The 24,538-nt window shown below is 45.6% G+C and overlaps 1 protein-coding gene and 2 pseudogenes across 1 annotated transcript; 2 read left to right on the top strand and 1 right to left on the bottom strand.

Moving 5' to 3' along the window:
- Positions 1-10,026: 10,026 nt before the first annotated feature.
- On the top strand, positions 10,027-11,904 carry LOC125536016. Its single transcript, XM_048699097.1, has 2 exons — positions 10,027-10,267; positions 10,414-11,904. The coding sequence occupies exon 2, from the start codon at positions 10,460-10,462 to the stop codon at positions 11,561-11,563; it is 1,104 nt and encodes a 367-aa protein (XP_048555054.1). The 5' UTR covers positions 10,027-10,267; positions 10,414-10,459; the 3' UTR covers positions 11,564-11,904.
- Positions 11,905-12,149: 245 nt separating this feature from the next.
- On the top strand, positions 12,150-14,899 carry LOC125536017 (annotated as a pseudogene).
- Positions 14,900-15,599: 700 nt separating this feature from the next.
- Positions 15,600-24,007, bottom strand: LOC125536015 (annotated as a pseudogene).
- Positions 24,008-24,538: the final 531 nt, after the last annotated feature.

Here is a 24,538-nt window from a genome sequence, read left to right as displayed (position 1 = left end):
AGCAGATCCTTATGCTTCAAGGAGAAGAACTGCTATTGATTACATGTTTCACACTAAGGAACAGCAGGACTTCTATGAGACAGTTTTGTTGGACAAGAAGCCCATAGTTTGTGACATGAGATGGGTTGATTGGGAGTACATCAAGGACAATGAAGAGCACTATCGTGGAGTGCAAGACAGCTACAATGCTTGTGGAGTAGCAGACTTTGTTGGGCAGAAGCTCACAAAGTGGAACGAGGAACTTATTATGCAATTCTACTCCACGGCACACTTCTATCCAGATGGTAGGATAACTTGGATGTCTGAAGGTACGAGGTACCAATCTACAGTTGCTGAATGGGCTCAGCTGATCAATGCCCCAGAAGAGCAGGAAGATGACTTGGATGTATATGCCAAGAAGAAGATGGACCACAGCTCTATGTCCAACATGTACAAGGAAATTCCAAATGAAGCACTTGATACTTTCAAGTTTGGCTCAGTGCATTATCTTCTGTCAGGGCTGCCAACTATCAACTGGATCCTTAGGCACACCTTGTTGCCCAAGTCAGGTGATCACAAGATGATCAGAGGCCATGCGATCAATTTGCTTCATATATTTGATGTGCCACAGAAGTTCAAAGTGATGAGCCTCATGGTAGAGACCATTAAGAGGACAGCAGCTGATCAGAAGAGGAGCTGTGGATATGCCCCACAAATTCAGGAGTTAATCAACTCCAAGATGGGCACAGGCATATACTTATTGGACAAGGAACACCTGCCCATCCGTCCAGATTTTGAAGATAATCAAGTTGTCATGAATGAGAATGAACCATCATCTGCACAAGCACAAGCAAAGAAGGAGAAGGCAAGGAAGGAGAAAGCTACCAAGATGCCAACTCAAGAGGAGGCATCTGAATATTTCCTGAAAACCAAACAAGAGCAGCTTGGTTACTTGATTGCATCCACCCTGCGGATTGAGCAAGGACTAGCCACCCTAACTCAGAACCAGGCAAGCTTAGAGAGGATCATGGAACAAAAGTTCTATGACTTGGATGTCAAAGTGACAGAGATTCAGACTGCAGTGGAGCAACTCCAGGATGACATGCAAGAGAGGAGAGGCAAGACTACAACTGATGCCTTTGCCAGAGTGCCACGAGGTCCGAGGTCGTCTGCAGTGCCAGTTGCTGACCCCAGAGCCACCACGTCTGCACCAGCTACAGCCTCAGTTCCACCAGCTCCAGCGTCCACTTCAGCCTCGACTCCGACCACGTCTACAGAAGGCTTCGTCCTTGGAGTGCTCCGGACTCCACCACCACCTGAAGATCAAGCCTGAGTGTCGACTTAGCACTATGCATTTTCTAGGAACTTTTTGGTAACTTGTTGCCAAAGGGGGAGAAAATGTATAGATCATAGGCTTCGAGAGAGAGTGTTGCTTTTATTCTCTCTTGTTTTATTTGGTGGTTTTTCGAACTTTGTTTGCTTTTGTGTGAGATACTATGTCATTGCTCGTGAGACATTGATGATCATGTGTTTGATCATAAGCTACACTTAATGTTTGCTTAATATTATCATCTTATCTATCTTATGTGATCATTCACTATTCTTGGTGATGAGTGCATGTATTTCATTCTTATCATTTTAAGCGCTCCACCAAGATGTATGTGACATGGAAGAGTAACCCATGACTCTAACTCTTTGTGCATTTGCAGTCCAAAGCAAATTTTAAATATGCACAAATTTAGGGGGAGCTCTTACTTGTCACATACTTCTCAAAGCGACGATATATTTCATGCTTATTATCATTTGTCGAAGCTTTGATCTATATGTTGTCATCAATTACCAAAAAGGGGGAGATTGAAAGTGCAACTATCCCTAGGTGGTTTTGGTAATTCATAACAACATATAGCTCATTGAGCTAATGCTATTCCAAGATGACTATTTCAGGAAAGCTCAATGATTGGCATGGCATGGATGTGAAAGTGGAACCCTCAAAATGCTAAGGACAAAGGATTGGCTCAAGCTCAAAAGCTCAAGACTCTTCATTTTATATTTTAGTGATCCAAGATCACATTGAGTCTTTAGGAAAAGCCAATACTATCAAGGAGGGATGAGGTGTTGCTTAATGAGCCTCTTGCTTCATGTGCTTAGTGATATGCTCCAAAACCCTCAACTACTTTCCCATATCCACATATGACCTAAACCCTAAGCCAAACTCGGTCATACCGATTCTTTCTATCCGGCGCCACCGAGTTTCACTTGTCATAAGCCACTGCCAAACCCTAGCAATTCGGTTCTACCGATAGGGATCTCGGTCTCACCGAGATGGGATTGAAAACTCTCTGTTTCCTTTTCGTAACTTTTCGGTCTCACCAAAGAGCGAATCGGTCCCACCGAGATTGCAATGTAAACTCTTTGTTTCCCTTTTGTAACTTTTTGGTCTCACCGAAAGAGCAAATCGGTCCCACCGAGTTTGCTTGACCAACTCTCTGGTTAGCTTATTACCAAACTCGGTCTCACCGAGTTTGTGTAATCGGTCTCACCGAGATTACGTTATGCCCAAACCCTAACCATATCGGTCCTACCGAGTTGCATGTCAGTCCCACCGAAAATCTCTAACGATCACTAGGTTTACCTTTTCGGTCCAACCGAGTTTGTTGATTCGGTCCCACCGAGATTGGAAAACTGTGTGTAACGGTTGGATTTTGTGTGGAGGCTATATATACCCCTCCACCTCCTCTTCATTCGTGGAGAGAGCCATCAGAACACATACACAATTCCAACACATATGTTCTGAGAGAGAACCACCTACTCATGTGTTGAGACCAAGATATTCCATTCCTACCATATGAATCCTGATCTCTAGCCTTCCCCAAGTTGCTTTCCACTCAAATCTTCTTTCCACAAAATCCAAATCCTATGAGAGAGAGTTGAGTGTTGGGGAGACTATCATTTTAAGCACAAGAGCAAGGAGTTCATCATCAACACACCATTTGTTACTTCTTGGAGAGTGGTGTCTCCTAGATTGGCTAGGTGTCACTTGGGAGCCTCCGACAAGATTGTGGAGTTGAACCAAGGAGTTTGTAAGGACAAGGAGATCGCCTACTTCGTGAAGATCTACCGCTAGTGAGGCAAGTCCTTCGTGGGCGATGGCCATGGTGGGATAGACAAGGTTGCTTCTTCGTGGACCCTTCGTGGGTGGTTGCTTCTTCGTGGACCCTTCATGGGTGGAGCCCTCCATGGACTCGCGCAACCATTACCCTTCGTGGGTGGAGCCCTCCGTGGACTCGCGCAACCGTTACCCTTCGTGGGTTGAAGTCTCCATCAACGTGGATGTAGGATAGCACCACCTATCTGAACCACGGGAAAAACATCCGTGTCTCCAATTGCGTTTGAATTCTCCAAACCCTTCCCTTTACATTCTTGCAAGTTGCATGCTTTACTTTCCGCTCCCAATATACTCTTTGCATGCTTGCTTGAATTGTGTGATGATTGCTTGACTTGTACTACAATAGCTAAAATCTGCCAAGAACTAAAATTGGGAAAAGGTTAACTTTTTATTTGGTCAAGTAGTCTAATCACCCCCCTCTAGACATACTTTTGATCCTACAGTTGCTTCTGATTTTTTTCTCGACGAAAGACTTCATATAGCAGAAGATGGTCATCGGAGAGGCATCAGGGGGCCCACGAGGTAGGGGCGTGCCCTAGGGGGGGCGGGCGCGCCCCCACCCTCGTGGACAGGGTGTGGGCCCCCTGGTCTTCATCTTTGGCGAGGATTTTTCATTATTTATTATAAGGTATTCCGTGGAGTTTCAGGACTTTTGGAGTTGTGCAGAATAGGTCTCTAATATTTGCTCCTTTTCCAGCCCAGAATTCCAGCTGCCGGCATTCTCCCTCCTTATGTAAACCTTGTAAAATAAGAGAGAATAGCCATAATTATTGTGACATAATGTGAAATAACAGCCCATAATGAAATAAATATCGATATAAAAGCATGATGCAAAATGGACGTATCAGTGAACCAGAAGAACTTCAACTCCCACAAGCCCAAGGGAAAGAACGGTGTCCAACACAATACCGACTTTAAGAAGAAGGGTAAGAAGACCTTCAAGAAGAACAAGAAGGATGAGGGCTGCTTTACTTGTGGTTCGGTTGAACATTGGGCCAACAAGTGCCCAAACAAGTACAAGAAGTCAGGACAGGACTCCAAGTCCATCAACATGATTGTGGACAACAATGAGAATGGTGCACCTGGGTACGGTAATTTATTTACTGTTTTTTCAGTGTTTCAGCCCACCGATTGGTGGGTGGACACAGGTGCAGGTGTACATGTGTGTGCTGACATTTCATGGTTCACTTCTTACCAGGACACAGGCCACGGGTCCGTATTGATGGTGAATGGCGCGAGTGCTTCTGTTCATGGTGTTGGCACGGTCGATCTGAAGTTTACTTCGGGAAGGATCGTGCAATTGAAGAACGTGCAGCATGTCCCCGCCATCAAGAAGAACCTTGTTAGTGGCTCCCTTCTATGTAGAGAAGGGTTTAAGTTGGTTTTCGAGTCTAATAAATTAGGTGTTACGAAATATGGACTCTTTGTTGGAAAAGGTTATGAGAGCAGAGGGATGTTCCGCCTTTCCCTCGCAGATTTTTGTAATAAAGTCATGAACCATGTTCATTCGAATGTTAATGAATCTGAAGTTTGGCATTCACGTCTTTGTCACATTAGTTTCGGTGTTATGACGCGGCTAGCCAAGTTGGATTTAATCCCAAGTTTTACTTTAGCCAAAGGTTCTAAGTGTCTTTCATGTGTGCAAGCTAAGCAACCTCGCAAGCCTCACAAGGCCGCGGAGGAGAGACACTTGGCACCATTAGAACTCATACATTCTGATCTTTGTGAGATGAATGATGTGTTGACTAAAGGTGGAAAGAAATACTTCATGACATTGATAGATGATTCCACTAGATATTGCTATGTGTCTCTGTTAAATACTAAAGATGAGGCTCTACACTACTTTAAAATCTATAAGGCAGAAGTTGAGAATCAACTTGAAAAGAAAATTAAACGAGTCCGGTCAGATCGTGGTGGAGAGTACTTCTCGAGTGAGTTTGATTCTTTTTGTGCGGAACATGGCAGTATTCATGAGAGGACGCCTCCCTATTCACCCCAGTCAAATGGGGTTGCCGAGCGGAAAAACCCTACTCTAACTGATTTGGTTAACGCCATGTTAGATACATCGGGTTTATCCAAGGCATGGTGGGGGGAGGCTATATTGACGGCTTGCCATGTCCTGAATAAAGTTCCGACAAAGGATAATGAGATCACTCCCTATGAGAAATGGGCGAAGAGAAGGACAACACTTTCATACTTGCGTACTTGGGGCTGTTTGGCGAAGTCAATGTGTCGATCCCCAAAAAGCGTAAGCTTGGACCCAAGACTGTGGACTGCGTTAATTTGAGCTACGCTAAGAACAACGTTGGCTATAGATTTCTAGTAGTGAAATCTGAGGTACCTGACCAGAAGGTCGGTACAATTATGGAGTCTAAGGATGCTACATTTTTCGAGGATATTTTTCCTATGAGAGATATGCAAAGCACTTCTAGACAGGAATCTGAGGAGACTCCTGAACCTGCCATCCCTATGGAATATTATGAACAAACACATGATGAAAATCCTGAGGAGGATGACGAGGAAACCCTTGGTAGGGGCAAGAGACAAAGGACTGCAAAGACCTTTGGTGATGATTTCTTCGTGTACCTCGTGGATGATACTCCCACTTCTATTTCTGAAGCGCATGCCTCTCCAGAAGCTGATTACTGGAAGGATGTGGTCCGTAGCGAGATGGACTCCATCATGGCTAACGGGACATGGGATATCACTGACCGTCCTTATGGTTGCAAACCATTAGGATGTAAGTGGATGTTCAAGAGAAGCTTAGGCCCGATGGTACGATTGAAAAGTACAAGGCTAGGCTTGTGGCCAAGGGCTATGACCAGAAAGAAGAGGAAGATTTCTTCGATACTTATTCACCTGTGGCTAGGCTGACCACCATTCGAGTATTACTCTCGTTGGCGGCCTCACATGGTCTTCTCTCCATCAAATGGATGTTAAGACGGCTTTTCTGAATGGAGAGCTAAATGAGGAAATCTATATGCAACAGCCAGATGGCTTTGTGATAGATGGTCAGGAAAGAAAGGTGTGTAGGTTACTGAAATCTTTATATGGCCTGAAGCAAGCACCTAAGCAATGGCATGATAAGTTTAATACAACTCTGACATCTGTTGGTTTCGTTGTTAATGAGGCTGACAAATGTGTATACTATCGCCATGGTGGGGGCGAAGGAGTTATACTGTGCTTGTATGTTGATGACATACTGATATTCAGAACCAACCTCAAAGTCATTGGGGAGGTCAAGTCGTTTCTGTCTCAGAACTTTGAGATGAAAGACCTTGGTGTGGCTGATGTTATCTTGAACATCAAGCTACTGAGAGATAATGAGGGTGGGACTACACTTCTACAATCCCACTATGTTGAGAAGGTGTTGAGTCATTTTGGATATTCGGACTGCACACCATCTCAAACACCATATGATCCTAGCGTGTTGATTCGAACGTCCAAAGGCACGGCTATAGATCAATTGAGATACTCTCAAATCATTGGTTCACTAATGTACCTAGCGAGCGCAACGAGGCCTGACATCGCGTTTGCTGTGAGCAAACTGAGCCGGTTTGTTTCCAAACCGGGTGATGTACATTGGCATGCTGTTGAAAGAGTTATGCGCTATCTGAAAGGTACTATGAACTATGGACTTCACTATACCAGATACCCGTCGGTACTTGAAGGGTATAGTGATGCAAATTGGATCTCTGATGCTGATGAGATGAAGGCCACAACTGGGTATATTTTTACTCTTGGAGGTGGCGCTGTTTCCTGGAAGTCTTGCAAGCAAACGATCTTAACGAGATCGACAATGGAATCAGAATTAACAACATTAGACACATCTGGTGTCGAAGCAGGATGGCTTCGAGATCTTTTGATGGACTTGCCATTGGTTGATAAATCGGTTCCGGCTATCCTAATCAACTGCGATAATTAGACTGTCATCACCAAGGTGAAAAGTTCAAAGGACAACATGAAGTCCAACAAACACATAAGAATGAGATTAAAGGCTGTCAGAAAATTAAGAAACTCCGGAGTGATAGCATTGGAGTATGTCCATACGGCTAAGAATCTGGCAGATCCCTTTACGAAAGGGCTATCACGTGTAGTGATAGATAATGCATCGAGGGAGATGGGTATGAGACCAACATGAGTTGCCATGGTAGTAACCCAACCTATGTGATCGGAGATCCCGTGACTTAGGACCTGGGAAAACAAGCCAGTGGTGAACTGTGGAGAGTAACTATACTAACCCACTCTGTTGGAGATGCAATACTCTCGATATTGTATGGTAGGATGACTACTGTCTTAATGTGTTCTGAAGCTTATATAAGCAAGATGCTATCCTACAGAGTGATCTTTGGAGGAACACACCTATATGAGCCCGACTGCTGGTCACAGTCTATGAGATTGGGGTGATCTCTAGTAAGCTCATGAATAGGCCAGGAGTGTGACTTACATGCTCCACCCGAGGGGTCAGCCTTCGGCAGCCTAGTACTAGTAAGACATGTGGTGAAACTTCTTTACGCCAAACTGACAATTCAAGGCATAGTCCATTGTTCAGTTGTGAAGGAGTGTAACTACTTGCTCTTGGTGAAGCTCAACCTTAACAGGTCTTCACTGAAACACTAGTATATCGAAACAGTAATTGGAACAGAGGACACAATGAGCCCTCGAGATCTGGTGGGGGATTGCTGAAATTTAAGATGGGCTCTAGGCCCATATAGCAATTTCTGAAAAATCTCTAAGGGCCCATGTGGGTTATATGGCACTAGGTGTAGTGGGAAGTTTAGTCCCACCCCGAAAGTGGAAGAGAAGTTGGACCTCCTTATAAGGGTTTCTCTTCTACATGCTATTGGAGCTTGAGAAGAGAAGAGGCCCTCGCGCGCTCCTCCTCCGCCGCCCGCCACGCCTCGTCACGATGCGCCGCGCCGCGCCGCGGGTAGCGGTATTGAGCCGAGCCGAGCTCACACCTACGCGCTTATTTTTGCCAGTCACTAACGAAGAGTCTCTGACAGCTGGGCCACGATCTGAGATGTCGGATCGTGGGCTGTCACGGACTCGGACATGGGTCGAGCTCACGTCTCTCCATGCGGCTGCGCCTATATAAGTGTGCGGTGTCTCCTAACCCTAGCGGCCACGAACAGATCACATCTGCTCCCACGTGCACGTCCACCGTCGTTCCCTTGTTGCTGCTGCTGCCGCCGGTGACTCCATCCCGTCCGCCGCATACAAGGTCGACGGGAGAGCAGGTCTCCGAAACCACGCCCTTTTGGTTCCTGTACGGGGTGAGGGGCGAATAGGTTTTTGGGCAGCGATTACGCGACTGCTCGCTTCCGATCGTCTTCCTATACGTCCGCGTCGCCTTCATCATCACCATGTCCACCGACGCCGAACGTGCCGCCGCCGAGAAAGCTGAAGCCGACAAGAAGGCCGCCGAGGACGCCGCTGCTGGTACCAAAGCCGCGGCCTCTGCATGGCCTACTGGAGGGTATAACTCGTTTATCCCGCTCCTACTGTTTTCTGTTTTAGCGATGCTAGCGTTATACGTAGATCTTTCTGCAATTAGCATAGTATGTGCTAGCTTGACTGAATATCAGTATACGTTTATTTGTGACAATGCCATGCTAGTGATTTACTCGTGGATTAATTTAATCGAGAAATTGCCTATTTATTCAACACTATAAGGTGCTAAATTGATCTGGTACGCTGGCCAGTTCGATCCGATAGCCTAGCATCTCTAATCACTGCCTTAGTTTTACTGGCTTTTTAATGTCCTTGGAGTAAAAAGGGTACGAGTGAAGGAGAAAATAAAAGAGATGTTTAGAAACCTTGATAATTATTTCAAAATTAGTAAGTTTTCCATTACAAAAGTTATGAATAATATCCAAGTAATGTACAATTAACATGATCCTCGCATCAACTTGTTGTCCCTCCCGTCAAGGTTCAGCCCCGGCCGATTGGTCACGATTAGCTAGCCGCCGCCTCCCAAAAAGCTTGGGTTTCTCTGCCTCCCGCCGGCGCCGTCGCCGGTCCATCCTGTCTTTGGTGGCTTTAGGGCCATGGAAGCGAAGTGGATCCCGGCCCTTGCCGGTGGGAGCGCTTCGTTTTTAGATCTTTTTTCGAGTTTTGTTAGGGTTTTTGTCCTGCTCAGAAAGGCGAGACGACGGTGGCTCTCTGAAAATGGATTAAAGGTCTCCTCGCTTAGTCCCCGTTTTGTTGATGCGTTTAGTATCGTCTGCGGGCGTGTGGAGGTGTGTCTCCGATCAGTCTTGGGTGGATTTGCTCGGATCTGTTTCGTCGTTCGTATATGTTCTTGTGTCATTAGATTGGATCCTTCTAATCTATACTCTTCAGCGGCGGCGGTTGCTGTTCTGGTGTGTTGGTTCTATGGGGCCTTAGCACGATGACTTCCCGGCTGTCTACTACAACAAGGTTTGCACGGCTCCGGCGAGGAAGGGGCGATGACAGTGGCACGCCTTCGGCTCGCTTTAGTGCTTGTAGTCGTCACTACGTGGTCTATGGAACTGAATATATTTTTTTATTGTTTTTAGTGTTCGTTGTACTACCATTGTTGGAGATGAATGGATTGAAAGTTTTTTCCTGAAAAAAAAACATGATCCTAACTTTTGTTCATGTTAAGCTCATGCATGATTGTATGTTGAGATGACATGTTTACTATTGTGATAAATAAATTTGTGGGATCAGCTGTTTTTTAAATATATGATTACTAAGTATTTTGTTAGAAAATTTCGAATAATTTGCAATTAGAATCAAAGCAAAAATAAAGTTTTGAGGAAAAATAACTTTTGATCATACAATAAATTACGATGAGCAAGGAAAAATAAAAGAGCTGGGCTGCGAAGGGAGGGCGAGGCCCAACGACCCATGAGTTGGTTTTTCCTTGCGAACAGCCCACGAGGTCAACCGGTCACCGCCTCACCGGGAACTTCCTAGGGTTTCCTCCCTTAATCCACCAAACCCTTCGCTTCCGAGCCTCCCCCGCCGCCGCAGCTGCCCAAGCCCGCCGCCCAAACGCACACCGCCGCTGTAGTCTCCCAACACAATCAATTGTTAGGCCCACTGTGTTGGTGAGTCGTGATGTTTTGCCGCTGCACCATCTTCGATCTGTAGGTACGTACAGTACCTGCGATTTCCTTTTCTTCTACGCTGCCCCAGATTCTGATCTGGATACTTGGATTTATCGGGTTGAGTTGCAGTAGGATGATTGTGCTTGCCCCTAATTGATTGTGCCTTTAAAAGTAACACGAGTAATTCAGGAAAAATCTGGACCTTGTCCGCCCGTTTACAATTAGGCAGAACAGGATGCCAAAGCGGCCGCGGAAATGTAAGCATGGCGGCGGCCGTGAGCGACTTTACCTTGTCTTTGATGACTGGTGCCATGGATATAGCATCCGCACGGTGAACTTGTTGCCCGGCGAGAACCATCAGCAGACTGCTTTCTCAGACCAAGACGACCAAGACAAGGTGCCACATTTTCCTTGGCCTTTCTTCCGCATGGTGGCGCCTCGTGAATCTCCTAAGTACTTCACATCAGCCTTTGACACCAGGATCTTGGCGATGCATCCGAGAGATCCCGAGGGTGACTTGTTGGAAGGTTACTTCCCCATGTTGGACGTCCGCTCGCGGTGCGTCACCACTGGCCCTGGGCAGAGAGATCTTTTTTATCCCATCTACCACCTCCCGGTCGGCAACAAGCTATTCACTATGAGCTCTTACTCCTTCGAGATGCTCTGCTTGGAGGAGCTCTCAGCCAAGGTATCGCATCGAAATTCCAGCAAAGAGTGGTCGTGGAAAGAGCTCGAGCAGCAGCCATTTAATGTTTGTGACGTCACTTCCTACTCCCTGCACCCTGAAGAACGGACCTTCCTCATCAGCACCAAGAAGGACACCACCGAGGCCACCTTCAGCTTTGACACGGAGAGGCATTCATCGAAACTACTTGGCAATTGGGTTCTGCCCTTCGACGGCCAGGGTCACTTTGACCAGCACCTCAAGGCCTTTGTCGGGCTCTCCAAAGAACCGGACACCCTCGGCCAAATTTACTGCTGCGACGTGCCCATCTATGGTACCTGTGAAGGGCAGTGCCCTGTCCCTTCGATGAATCTCTGCAAGGAGAATCTGTTCATTTCTGGTGACCCAAGGGATAAGCATGTAGGCGCTACCCTTGTCTATATGGGAGGCGTGAGCAAATTCTGTCTCGTGCAGTGTGTCAACAAGGAGGTGAGGGATCCTGGTTTGAGCCTACCTGGTTCCTGGATGTATCGCTTGACAACATTCTCTCTCAGCCTGGACGATCAGCGTAAAGAACTGACAACTGGCGATACCTGTCACTCGCAGTACTACAAAGTGCCCAAAGCAACCACCAAGTCGTTACTCGTTCAAGATCCTGTGGCATTTTGGATGTAGAATGCTGGAAGTATTGTCATGATAATCAGTTCCTTATTTTATTTTCACTCAGTTACAACCCTGTTGCCTTCTACAGTATGTTTTAATAATGTCTGCACTCCTGTGATTCAGTCAATGTACTGTCTTTTGTTTTCATGTTAGTTTGCAACAAGAAAGTATCCCATTATGTGTTTGTTTTCATGTCTTTTATTTTCTGGTAGGAAGTTGCAAACTAAGTGTCGGGGGTGCTGCTGCTTCAGTAAACCTGTCACCTGGCAACGCCATAGAAATGCATCGTTTTAATCTGTTTTTGTTGCGCTGTGATTTTCTAACATGCGTTTCCCTCCTATCTGGATGTGTGCCAGCGTGTGATGTTCTCTGAATCATACTTTAGGCCTTGTTTGGTACTAGGGTTTTTGAGGGGATTGGTGGGGAACCTTTAGTTTTCTTTAGTGGGAAAAGAAAATTGTTGCTTTAAAAGGGAACCTCTAGTTTATTTTCTTTAGTGGGAAAGAATGGGCCGTTCTACTCTTTTAGGGGCCGATGGACTATACAGTTGGCAAGCCCAAGCCCAAACTTTATCCGCAAAACAAAAAGGATAAGCCCAAACTGGCCTATAACCAAAGTACTAGAGACTGGCGACTCTGCAAGTGGTTCTCTCTGTTCTCTCTCGCCACCGGCCCCGATCTCGGCGATGCCGCCTCTCACGACCCCCAAGTCCGGTGATGCCCTCTTCGCCAGCGTCGAGCGCATAGTAAGCTTCCAAACCACAGCCCACCCCCCGCCCCCTCCCCCTGGCCTCCCGTACATCTGCGCCCCGCGCTGATCTGGTTGTGTTGTTCTGCATAATGCGGAGCTCTTCACGCTCACGTACGGCACCATCGTGCGGCAGCTGCTCACGGATCTCGAAGAGGTCGAGGAGGTCAACAAGCAGCTCGATCAGATGTACGCCCGTTTTCTTACTTCATCTGCCTCTTAAGTTTCTAGGGAAATTTGGAAACTGCTGATGTCTGATGGGGCATTTGAGGGATCAGATCTAGAAGTGGGAATCTGGGAATTTGCTGTTCTTTTACCTAGGGATCAGGTGTGAGGGTTTAACAGTGAGCTAGCTGCAATATTCTGAGAATGAGAATCCAAATAGATGTAGCTATGCATTTCGCGCCCTAATTGACTAATGTTCGTGTAGTCTGTGTGTGAGCAGAAGATTGTGTTATTTGGTGATCTTGTATCAACTTCTCAATTGAAGAGATTTATCCTACCCGGATTATATACAACTCCTGGTGTTGTCATTGTTGGTGTGGCAACACATCATTTATGTTCCATTGTTCCATGGAGGAGGAGATTGTCCAATTGCACTATACTCCAACTCTCCAAACCTGATCCTGTTTTTTGTACTGAGTCGAGGAGCATGGATCTAGCACATTTAAGAATTAAAGCCATGCATCACTTGTAGAACAAAGAGGGATGGCGGGATATGAAAGTGAATCACATATGAATTATTAATATGTTTCCTACTACGGTTGCTAGTTTATAGCTTATGTGGTGAATTGACTCTCAAGGCTTGCTAGCAGTTATTACTACGATTGCTGTATTTTAACTTTGCTTGGGAAGTGAATCACATATGAATTCTCAATAGTCTCCTACTATGGTTGCTGGTTTATAGCTTATTTATGAATTAATTCTCAGGCTTGCTGGTAGCTATTAATATGATTGCTGTATTTTAACTTTGCTTGGGAAACCTTTCTTACATGTTATATCTTCTTTAATATTCAGGGGTTACAATATTGGAACTCGGTTGGTCGATGAATTCTTAGCCAAGTCAAATGTATCAAACTGTGCTGACTTCAAGGAGACTGCTGATACTATAGCAAAGGTCATTTGCTAAACTTGCTATTCTCTGGTTGAGATTAGCACAAAAGTAATGCATGCATATTTTGAAGTTCTTTTACCTGTATTCATATGCCTAGACTTTTGAGACAAAATGTTTTGAGAGGCCAGAAAGGGAATACATATGTTTATTAGTCATTTATTCAACAGAAGTCGACAGTGTGGCAGTTTTTACCACTGTATAACAGTGGTTTCAATTTTATGAGATGCAGACACTCAGCTATGTTTGTCCGGTGATAGCATTCTTTACTGCTACCATAGCTATGCACCATTCAGGGACATTCCATGCCCTCTCTTTCTTCTACAGATTCTGTATGTAGTACATTAAGCTCATTTCTTATGCACCTCAACTTGTTCATTAATCGAAGGCCCAAGACTTACTACCATATTTTCAAGGTTGTTCAACACTTTTTTTTCTTCTTAGAACAATCAAACTCATCCCCTAGCAGGTTCCCCCTTCTGCTATCCTCCTTATGGCTTTATGCTCTGACAATCTTCCTTTTTTTCCTTTTCAAACCAGCTTGGGTTCAAAATGTTCCTGGGTGTGACCGCGACTGTAACCAATTAGGATGCTGAGAGTACAACTTGCAGCTTTGTATTGGAGGACAACCCACTTGTAGATTTTGTTGAGCTTCCTGATACTTGCCAAGGTCTTCAGTATTGCAATGTGTTGAGTGGAGTTATCAGGGGAGCACTGGAAATGGTACGTCTTCTTTTGCTGCTTTTTTTGTTTGTAATTTTCTCTTGTCAAACAGTCTAAGAATAAATAATCTATAAAATGGACCTGGGATCTGTGACTTATTCTACTCTACGAAACTGACATTGAAAGACTGAATCAACTTGCATAATTTTTTATATCCATATCTTAAGGCATATCATGCTGAATGTCTGTAATCCACTGTTGCATGGTACCACCAGTGGCCAACTTGTGCAGTATGTAGTATTATAAACTTGTGTTCCAACTTCTGCTAGTTAAAGTGTTCGAGTGAAACGGTCTATTACCAGCTTATGTGATATTTATAGAATTGTGACCCCAGTGCTGTGATCGTACCAGTTTCAGAAGTCATTTACCATTCGCTGATCAAGTTTAATTGATGTTGCGGTGCAGGTTTCCATGAAGACGGAGGTTACATGGGTCCGTGATATGCTTCGCGGTGATGATGCCTACGAGATGCGGATGAAGCTCACCAAGCAAGTCCCGGAGGAATACCCCTACAAGGATGATGACTAGTTTCATCTCAAGGGGTAGCTCTTCCGCACGGTGGCGCTTGTTGCGCTTGTTTGCTTGTCTGGATATCTGTTTTGCTTTCCCTGTGGGTGTAATTCTGGTACAACCGTCATGTTTTACATGAGGCACCTGTGCATTGTATTTTGCAGCTGCACTGTGTACCGCAGATGTATTGTAGAGATCTTGTATGGTTTTCCTGCTTTGGAACAGTGCCTGGGAATGAAGTGCTTTTACTCTGATTAGCTGCCAAATCTTTTGGGAATAAACTGGTCTGGAAAATATCTTTCAGAGCTACTCCCTCCGTAAAGATATATAAGTAGTGATCTAAACGCTCTTATATTTCTTTATTATAGAGGGAGTAATTGGCAAACCATTTTCTGCTATGAAGTTATGCACTTTTCAGATAGGCTACATCTACAATATCAAATATGTAACTACAAAAAAATATTTTATGACAAATCTAATCTAATGAAACTGATTTGGTGTTGCAGTAGCATTCATATTTCTTCTCTCCTGCATTTAAAAAAAATCAGTGGTGCCAACGTATTACGTCCCCTCGTGAAATCTATCAGAAAAGCTAGGCACAAAAAAATGCTTTTTTGAAAAGAATGAAAACATTAGGCGTTAATATAGACATCCGTTTGCCAGCTAATCTTCCCAGCCATCCTTGGTCGACCCGCTTGAAGCCAGACCTTTCGAGGCAGGTTGGGCATAGAGTTTGATGGTGTCAACGGCGCCTCCTCACCATCCCAGGTCTCCCCAATTGTCGTCCCACCGGTACCTCCGGTGCGTCAAGCTTCTGGTATGCTGGCCCACCATATTGCTTACGCACCCTCCGCCTCGGTATTACTCGGAAGGTGTTCCTTGTGACTGCGGTATCAAGATTGATTCTACAGGTTTTTTCTTCTGTGACTTTGAGAACTATCAATATGTCATTCATGGTTTCGCTGATAGAAACGCTCACATGTGTCTGGATTAATAATGACAGAAGAAGAGAGGATCAGTACAGCACTCAGACAACACAAAAAACAGAATGCCGAAGTTCCGGTTCTATATCGAAGTTGATAAGAGCAAAGGTAGACCCAGGGAGACAATTTTAACAAACATCAGAAAAAAAATACAATACTACTGCTAAGCATGTATGTAGATCGGGATAGGCATATTATACTGCAATTCATGTGTGATATAACACCCATGATCAAACATGGAAGAACAGACACAAAACTGGATTTTGCAGCCACGGCTTGGTAAAGTGCAACAAGGCACTCATATGCCTGTTGGACAAACTTCCACTGCAGAATGGAAAAGAAATGGCAGTTTTTTCAGAAATGTATATACTCCAAGCAAAAAGTAAAATGCTGAGACATTTCATATGAGAAGATTAAGCCATAAGAGCCAACCATATGATTATTTCCAAAGATAAATTATCATGCACAGTAGCATACCTCATTGTGATCGTTTGCTTCAACATGAACTGTATCTAGTGCTAACGTCACATAATCTGCAGCCATTATGCTAACATCAAGTGGGTTTACGCCTTTGTTGTCCATCAAAAGGGATAGAGCTGACGAATCAGGCTTCAACTGTAACAAGTCACTTAAGTGCAAAAATGTGGAAAGGGCTCGAAAGAACTAAGATGAGTACATTAATAAAACTTCAGAGAGATCACTTGAAGGAATATCTTGTCAAACATTTGCTATTTGAGAAAAAAAATGGATAGTCGGTGTTCTTGAGGCAAACACTAACAAAGTTCTACAGGGACTCCATCTGCACTTCAGCAAAAATAAATTATGTCTGATTTAACCCCCAAACTCCGCCTATGTTGTCTCAACATAGCCGGTCCCAAGCCCGGGTAAAGGAGGAGGGTTGTGATAGGCTTGGCGAGCCAACGTAAAAACTCAGCCATTCTTATGGAGATGAAACACAAAAGATTTTCGTTGGGGCGTAACCCTCTCAGCGACGCGCCACATCGGAACCCGGGTGTGGTGGAAAATGGGTAAGGGCCGGGCCGTCACCCCCCAGGTGGCGCACCGTATCTTGATCCGGATACGGTGGCAAGTGAGCGAGGATCGGGTCGTCGCATCCTTAGTGGCGCGCTACATCGGTGCCCAGATGTAGTGGAAAATGAGCAAGGGTCTTCGCATTTGATTCGACGAGTGCAAAGGGTAAGGAAGCTAGCCGAGCCTAGGAGGATTCGCTTAGGTAGCTGGAACGTAGAGTCTCTGACAGGGAAGCTTCGGGAGCCAGTTGATGCAGCGGTGAGGAGAGGTGTTGATATCCTTTGCGTCCAAGAAACCAAATGGAGAGGACAGAAGGCGAAAGAGGTGGAGGATACTGGCTTCAAGCTATGGTACACGGGGACGGCTGCAAACAGAAATGGCGTAGGCATCTTGATCAACAAGAGCCTCAAGTATGGAGTGGTAGACGTCAAGAGACGTGGGGACCGGATTATCCTGGTCAAGCTGGTAGTTGAGGACTTGGTTCTCGATGTTATCAGCGCGTATGCCCCGTAAGTAGGCCACAATGAGAACACCAAGCGGGAGTTCTAGGAAGGCCTGGAAGACATGGTTAGGAGTGTACCGATTGGTGAGAAGCTCTTCATAGGAGTGTACCGGGCACGCGCACACACGCATGCAGCAACACACATGCACACGCACACACACGCAGCAACACACACGCACACAGCACACACACACATACACACACACACAGCAGCAGCATACATGCAGGCAGCACATAGGCACGCAACAGCACACACACACGCGCGCGCGCACGTACACATGCAGTAGCAAACACACACGCAGCAGCACACATGCAGCAGCAGCACACATGTGCGCATGCACCCACACACGCAACAGCACACACGCGCGCACAGACATACCGCATGAGGGGCAAAATCATCTTTTCAGGTGTCATTTAGTCTCAAAATGGACGGAAGCGTCGTATAGGGAATAAAATTTAGGACTAGTGTCAAATAGGGAAGAATTTTTTTTCCAATGTCAAATAAGGAACCAGATTTTAAGACAGTGTCAAATAAGGAATTTTCTCTACATCTAACACAGGTTTTGAAGGGGCGCATGGGGGCTTTGGCTATGGCATCAGGAATCAAGAAGAAGATGTCTTAAGCTTTGCTCTAGCCTACAACATGATTGTAGCTAACACCCTCTTTAGAAAGAGAGAATCACATCTGGTGACTTTTAGTAGTGGAACACTCTAGCTAGATTGATTTCATCCTCTCGAGAAGAGAAGATAGGCGTGCGTGCCTAGACTGTAAGGTGATACCTGGAGAGAGTGTTGTACCCCAGCATAAGCTGGTGGTTGCTGACTTCCGCTTTCGGATTCGTGTCCATCGGGATAAGCGTGCCAAAGTCGCTAGAATGAAGTGGTGGAAGCTCAAGGGGGAGGTAGCTCAGGCGTTCAAGGAGAGGGTCATTAAGGAGGGCCCTTGGGAGGAAGGAGAGGATGCGGACAATGTGTGGATGAAGATGGCGACTTGCATTCGTAAGGTGGCCTCGGAGGAGTTTGGAGTGTCTAGGGGAAGGAGAAGCGAAGATAAGGATACCTGGTGGTGGAATGATGATGTACAGAAGGCGATTAAAGAGAAGAAAGATTGCTTCGGACGCCAATACCTGGATAGGAGTGCAGACAACATAGAGAAGTACAAGATGGCGAAGAAGGCCGCAAAGCGAGCTGTTGATGAAGCAAGGGGTCGGGCATATGAGGACCTCTACCAACGGTTAGGCACGAAGGAAGGCGAAAGGGACATCTATAAGATGACCAAGATCCAAGAGAGGAAGACGAGGGATATTGGCCAAGTCAAATGCATCAAGGACGGAGCAGGCCAACTCTTGGTGAAGGACGAGGAGATTAAGCATAGATGGCGGGAGTACTTCGGCAAGCTGTTCAATGGGGAGAATGAGAGTTCTACCATTGAACTGGACGACTCCTTTGATGAGACCAGCATGCGTTTTGTGCGGCGAATCCAGGAATCTGAGGTCAAGGAGGCTTTAAAAAGGATGAAAGGAGGCAAGGCGATGGGCCCTGATTGTATCCCCATTGAGGTGTGGAAAGGTCTCGGGGACATAGCGATAGTATGGCTAACCAAGCTTTTCAACCTCATTTTTCGGGCAAACAAGATGCCAGAAGAATGGAGACGGAGTATATTAGTACCAATCTTCAAGAACAAGGGGGGTGTTCAGATTTGTACTAATTACCATGGAATTAAGCTGATGAGCCATACAATGAAGCTATGGGAGAGAGTCATTGAGCACCGCTTAAGAAGAATGACAAGCGTGACCAAAAATCAGTTTGGTTTCATGCCTGGGAGGTCGACCATGGAAGCCATTTTCTTAGTACGACAACTTATGGAGAGATATAGGGAGCAAAAGAAGGACTTGCATATGGTGTTCATTGACTTGGAGAAGGCCTATGATAAGATACCGCGGAATGGCATGTGGTGGGCCTTGGAGAAACACAAAGTCCCAGCAAAGCACATTACCCTCATCAAGGACATGTACGATAATGTTGTGACAAGTGTTCGAACAAGTGATGTCGACACCGATGACTTCCCGATTAAGATAGGACTGCATCAGGGGTCAGCTTTGAGCCCTTACCTTTTTGCATTGGTGATGGATGAGGTCACAAGGGATATACAAGGAGATATCCCATGGTGTATGCTCTTTGCGGATGATGTGGTGCTAGTTGACGATAGTCGGACGGGGGTAAATAGGAAGTTAGAGTTATGGAGACAAACCTTGGAATCAAAAGGGTTTAGGCTTAGTAGAACTAAAACCGAGTACATGATGTGCGGTTTCAGTACTATTAGGTGTGAGGAGGATGAGGTTAGCCTTGATGGCCAGGTGGTACCTTGGAAGGACACCTTTCGGTATTTGGGGTCAATGCTGCAGGAGGATGGGGGTATTGATGAAGATGTGAACCATCGAATCAAAACTGGATGGATGAAGTGGCGCCAAGCTTCTGGCATTCTCTGTGACAAGAGAGTGCCACAAAAGCTAAAAGGCAAGTTCTACAGGACAGCGGTTCGACCTGCAATGTTGTATGGCGCTGAGTGTTGGCCGACTAAAAGGCGACATGTTCAACAGTTAGGTGTGGCAGAGATGCGTATGTTGAGATGGATGTGTGGCCACACGAGGAAGGATCGAGTCCGGAATGATGATATACGAGATAGAGTTGGGGTAGCACCAATTGAAGAGAAGCTTGTCCAACATCGTCTGAGATGGTTTGGGCATATTCAGCGCAGGCCTCCAGAAGCTCTAGTGCATAGCGGACGGCTAAAGCGTGCGGAGAATGTCAAGAGAGGGAGGGGTAGACCGAATTTGACATGGGAGGAGTCCGTTAAGAGAGACCTGAAGGATTGGAGTGTCACCAAAGAGTTAGCTATGGACAGGGGTGCGTGGAAGCTTGCTATCCATGTGCCAGAGCCATGAGTTGGTTGGGAGATCTTATGGGTTTCACCTCTAGCTTACCCCAACTTGTTTGGGACTAAAGGCTTTGTTGTTGTTGTTGTTGTTGTTGTTGTTGATGATGATGATGATTTAACCCCAGTAAGTACGGTAGTTTTGGTTTGTGGCCCCACCTAGGCCCAAAATTCTGATCAGAGTATGGCATGTCCAAAACTGTGGTCATCAGTTGATAGCACTAGTTTTGGCTGCCCGTTGACAGTAAACTAAACTATAATTGGCAACGCATTACTACCATGTCTCTACCAGTTGTGTGAACTATCCAATCCCAACATCACCAAATTATGGTACTCCCTCTGTTCACTTTTATAAGGCGTTGTAGACACTTCAGACAGCGTGCAAAACAACTCAATTTCAGTTGTCTGAAACGACTTATAAAAGTGAACGGAGGGAGTAGCCAAATTTTGGTAGGGTGAAACTAAATTACCAAACAAATATGCATCAAGTAATTGCACCATGGGCCTTGGTGCATTTAAAGTATTGCCTGATGGCGCCAATTACATCCAGCCGTCCATTGACAGACAACAAAAGTGATGTGGCAAACATCTAAGTGGCATGGGTAACTAAGTTTCGGATTCCCAACATGGATAGAAGATCAGTTATATCTTCCTATGGTAATTTAGGAAGCATAACTGAATTTTTTTGAATACCTCATTGATACTTGACGAAAATTTTATTAGTTTAGCCGCCATAAGACCATGGCAAACCTTCAAAAGTTTCTTTTTTATCTAGCAAGTTTAAGCATGATATATGCATATACTATCGTAAGAAAACTGCACACAATCGGAGAGTAAAGAAGAATAAATGGCTAGAAAGTCACCTCCGGAAACTTTCAAGCAGGCAATGAACTTCTTTTCAATGAGATACCTATGGGATGGATAACATTCGCTGATAAGAGGATCCAGCAAGAAGTCCATCGAGGATGTTGTCGCTGTGCTGTTATCTTGTCATTTGGCTTCTGTACTGGCTCATCTTTTCTTCTGCTAGTTCCTTTGTTCTCAGCAATGGGATTCCTGAATCCACCCCCCCTCGTGTGCCTTGTGTTGCGTGTTAAGATCTGTCTCGCCATTCTGCCCTGCTTTGCCAACACCTGGATCTGCTACAGCGTTACCATTGTTTGTTCCTGCTGGTAGGATTCCAGTACTATCCTGAATTCAAAAGGAAATCAATGTGTCAAAGAAGAAAATATCGCCGCTGGTGTAGTGCCTTTTAGATTTGCATGGCAATTGCGTCACTGGATCACTAGGCTTAACTGTCTGAAATTAAGTTTGCATGCAAGTACTCGGCAACATTTTAATTCAGTGTGAACTTGTTCATCAACCCAATTTGATCTAGTAGTACTGGGGCCGAATTTATATCATGAGACGATAACACAACATTGAATATGAATATCACACCCTAAATACAGTAGTATGAACATGTATGAAACTTTTAAATCAAAGCTATCGGAGTTCTCTCATTGCGGAAACAGAGTATAACCTTTTCACTAGAAAATTAGATGACATACCATGTTGATGTTCAGAACATCACATATGCTCTGGAGCTATTGAGAACCAAGGTATGGATCACCAATGGTCATCACATGAGCAAACTCCATCTTCTATACAATGAAACCGGACAGTGTCCCTTACAACTATTCTTCTTCTTGTCACAAGTGATATGAGTTTCATAGTAACATGGCAATCATCACATATCCTGAGGTTTTTCATTATACGGATAGTTGCTCCTTCAGGGCTGTGAATAAGGCCAAAGGCAAGGGACATTTTCTCACTGTGATACATAAGATGCTCTGCCTTTTGTTCATCCTCAACATCATGTAGGACAACTGCAAAATTTGGAACATATCCAATCCCTTTGATCTGGTCTATCAACTCTCTCAGTTTTCTTGTGATCTGGTTTATCCATTGGTGATTCTTGTTGTCTGATGTGAAAACTTGGACCTCACTTCCTACTTGAATCCAACTAACACCAGGCTCTTTCCTAACGCCCCTCTCTTTCATCAGCTTCCGGACCTTCACAACACCATCCCATCGGTTTGCTCTTGCATACATGTTAGAAAGCATAACATAGGTCCCTACATCATTGGGCTTCAACTGAAGGATCTGCTCTGCTACTCGATGACCCAGGCCATAGTTTTTATATACCTGGCAAGAACCTAAAAGTGATTTCCATGCAACAACGTCTGTGCCAATATAATTGCCCAATATGAAGTGTTCTGCCTCATCTAGGCGTCCATCTCTGCACAGCAAACCAACCATGCAGGTGTAATGTTCTCTTCCAGGTTTTATTCCCATTTCCTTCATCATAGTGTTCAAATAGTACAGTCCTTCGTCTACAAGTCCCAACTGTGCACAAGCTGACAGCACCCCAACAAAGGTCACATAGGATGGGGTTTCTTCAGCAAACAACATATCATGAAATACAGACATGGCTTCTCTCGCAAGGCCATGATGAGCATAGCCTATTATGATCGAATTCCAAGAGACCACGTCACGCCATGGCATAGAGATGAAGACTCTCCATGCATCATTTATGCCACTTTTTGCATACATGTTAATTAGGGCATTGCAGACAGACAGAGCACCCCAATGCCCAGTTTTCATAGTGGAGGCACTGAGTGCATTACCATTTTTCAGGGCTGCAAGACCAGCACAACTGTTGAGAGCCACGGCATAAGTGAACTCATTTGGTTGGACTCCTTCCATTTTCAAGTCCAAGAATAACTGCAATGCCTCTTCAAATAGCTCATTTTGGGTATAAGCAGTCATAACAGCTGTCCAAGAAACAACATTCTTTTCTGGCAAAACCTCGAACGCGGAACTAGCATCATATGCACACTCACATTTCCCATACATATCAACCAGCGCGCTGCCCACATACACACTTAGCTCGAGCCTCCTCTTCAATGCCTGGGCATGCACTTGACGACCAAGCAGCAACTCTTTGGTGCTAGCACAATGCCCAAGAACTGCGACATACGACACATGATCCCATTGCTCAACTTCTCCGACCATGCTTCTCACAACACTGACGGATCAATCAAACATCCCCTTGTCAAGAAACCCATTTATCATCGAGTTGAATGCGAACGCATTGAAGCCGGGCACACTCTCGAACACCTTCACCGCATCCTCCACATGAGCACACTGGCAATACATATGCAGCAACGCGTTGCAGACATAATGGTGCTCCGCCAGCCCAGACTTGACAGCATGCCCGTGGCACTGCCTCCCCATGTCATAGCACCATACATGGGCCGTCGCGGACACGGCGGTCGACAGGACGTACTCGTTGAGGCTGAAGTCGGCCGCCCTGAGCAGCGCGAGCGCGTCCCTGTGTTGCCCGGAGGAAGCGTATCCGGACATGAGGAGGTTCCCGGAGACCGGGTTCCGGGAGGGCATTGCGTCGAACACCTGGTGGGCGAGGCCCAGGCGGCCGCACTTGGCATAGAAGGCGATGAGGTGGTTGTGCAGGACGACGTCGAAATGGGTGGCTCTGACCGTCTGCGTGTGGACTGCCTTGCCCACGGACAGATTGCCGGCGGCCGCCGCTGCGTGAAGCACGGCCACGGCCGCGTGCCTCTGGAGAGCCGCGCCGCCGGGACTAGGCATGGGAATGGCGCAGTAGCTAACAAGTAGAGAATGGAAAACTACGACCTGAGAATGGAAATGGCGCAGTGACTAGCAGAGGCAGGCGGCGGAGCCAGGTGGAGCAGAGGCGGGAGGAAGAACCAAGGGAGGGCGGCGGAACTAGAGAGGGAGGATGGCCAGGAGGAGCCAGCGCCGGCGCGGCGCGGCACGGTTCGGCCCGCCACCATGGCTGGTAGAGGAGAGGGTGGGAAGGAGAGTTTTTTGGTTAGGGATAGAAGATTTGACAGGGGTAATCTTGCAATGCCAAAAATCTGACAAGCTATTCATAGCTCGACTGTAGTCAAAAGAAGAAGAAAACGCTATTCACAATTTGGCTAACATGATATGTTGATATTTCACGGTGGCGCTATTTTAGCATAAAAACCAAAATAGCAATGGTATTTTGGCATTTTTGTTTTATGAAACACAGTACAATCGTAGATGCCCACATACACATGGTTCGTACTTGACGGAAACGTTTCCTCCCATCAAACGAACATCGCCGAAAAATATGAAATAAAAACAGAAAAAAGCGAACACCGGTGCCAAGTTTAGAACTTGAACCCCAATGAATTGGTTCCACACAAGAAACCTAATTATCTATGCTACACTTAGTTCATGGCGCCTTGGTTTTGATTGGTGCTATCTTAAAACGTTCAGTTTCAACTAATAGTATTGTGGCAATTTAATTCTTAAAGGCTAAGCGACCTGGTAGCCGCTTAATTTGCTTCGTACACGTGAAATTGCTCATTGATGACAACCTTTGCCTTCC

Source organism: Triticum urartu, chromosome 2, assembly GCF_003073215.2.
Source record: "Triticum urartu cultivar G1812 chromosome 2, Tu2.1, whole genome shotgun sequence".
Lineage (NCBI taxonomy): Eukaryota > Viridiplantae > Streptophyta > Magnoliopsida > Poales > Poaceae > Triticum > Triticum urartu.
The sequence above is the reverse complement of the archived record's forward strand: the minus strand, read 5'-3'. Positions and strand labels throughout refer to the sequence as shown.

Coding starts and splice junctions, on each gene's coding strand:
- LOC125536016 (XM_048699097.1), top strand. CDS start 10,460: ATGCCAAAGCGGCCGCGGAAATGTAAGCATGGCGGCGGCCGTGAGCGA.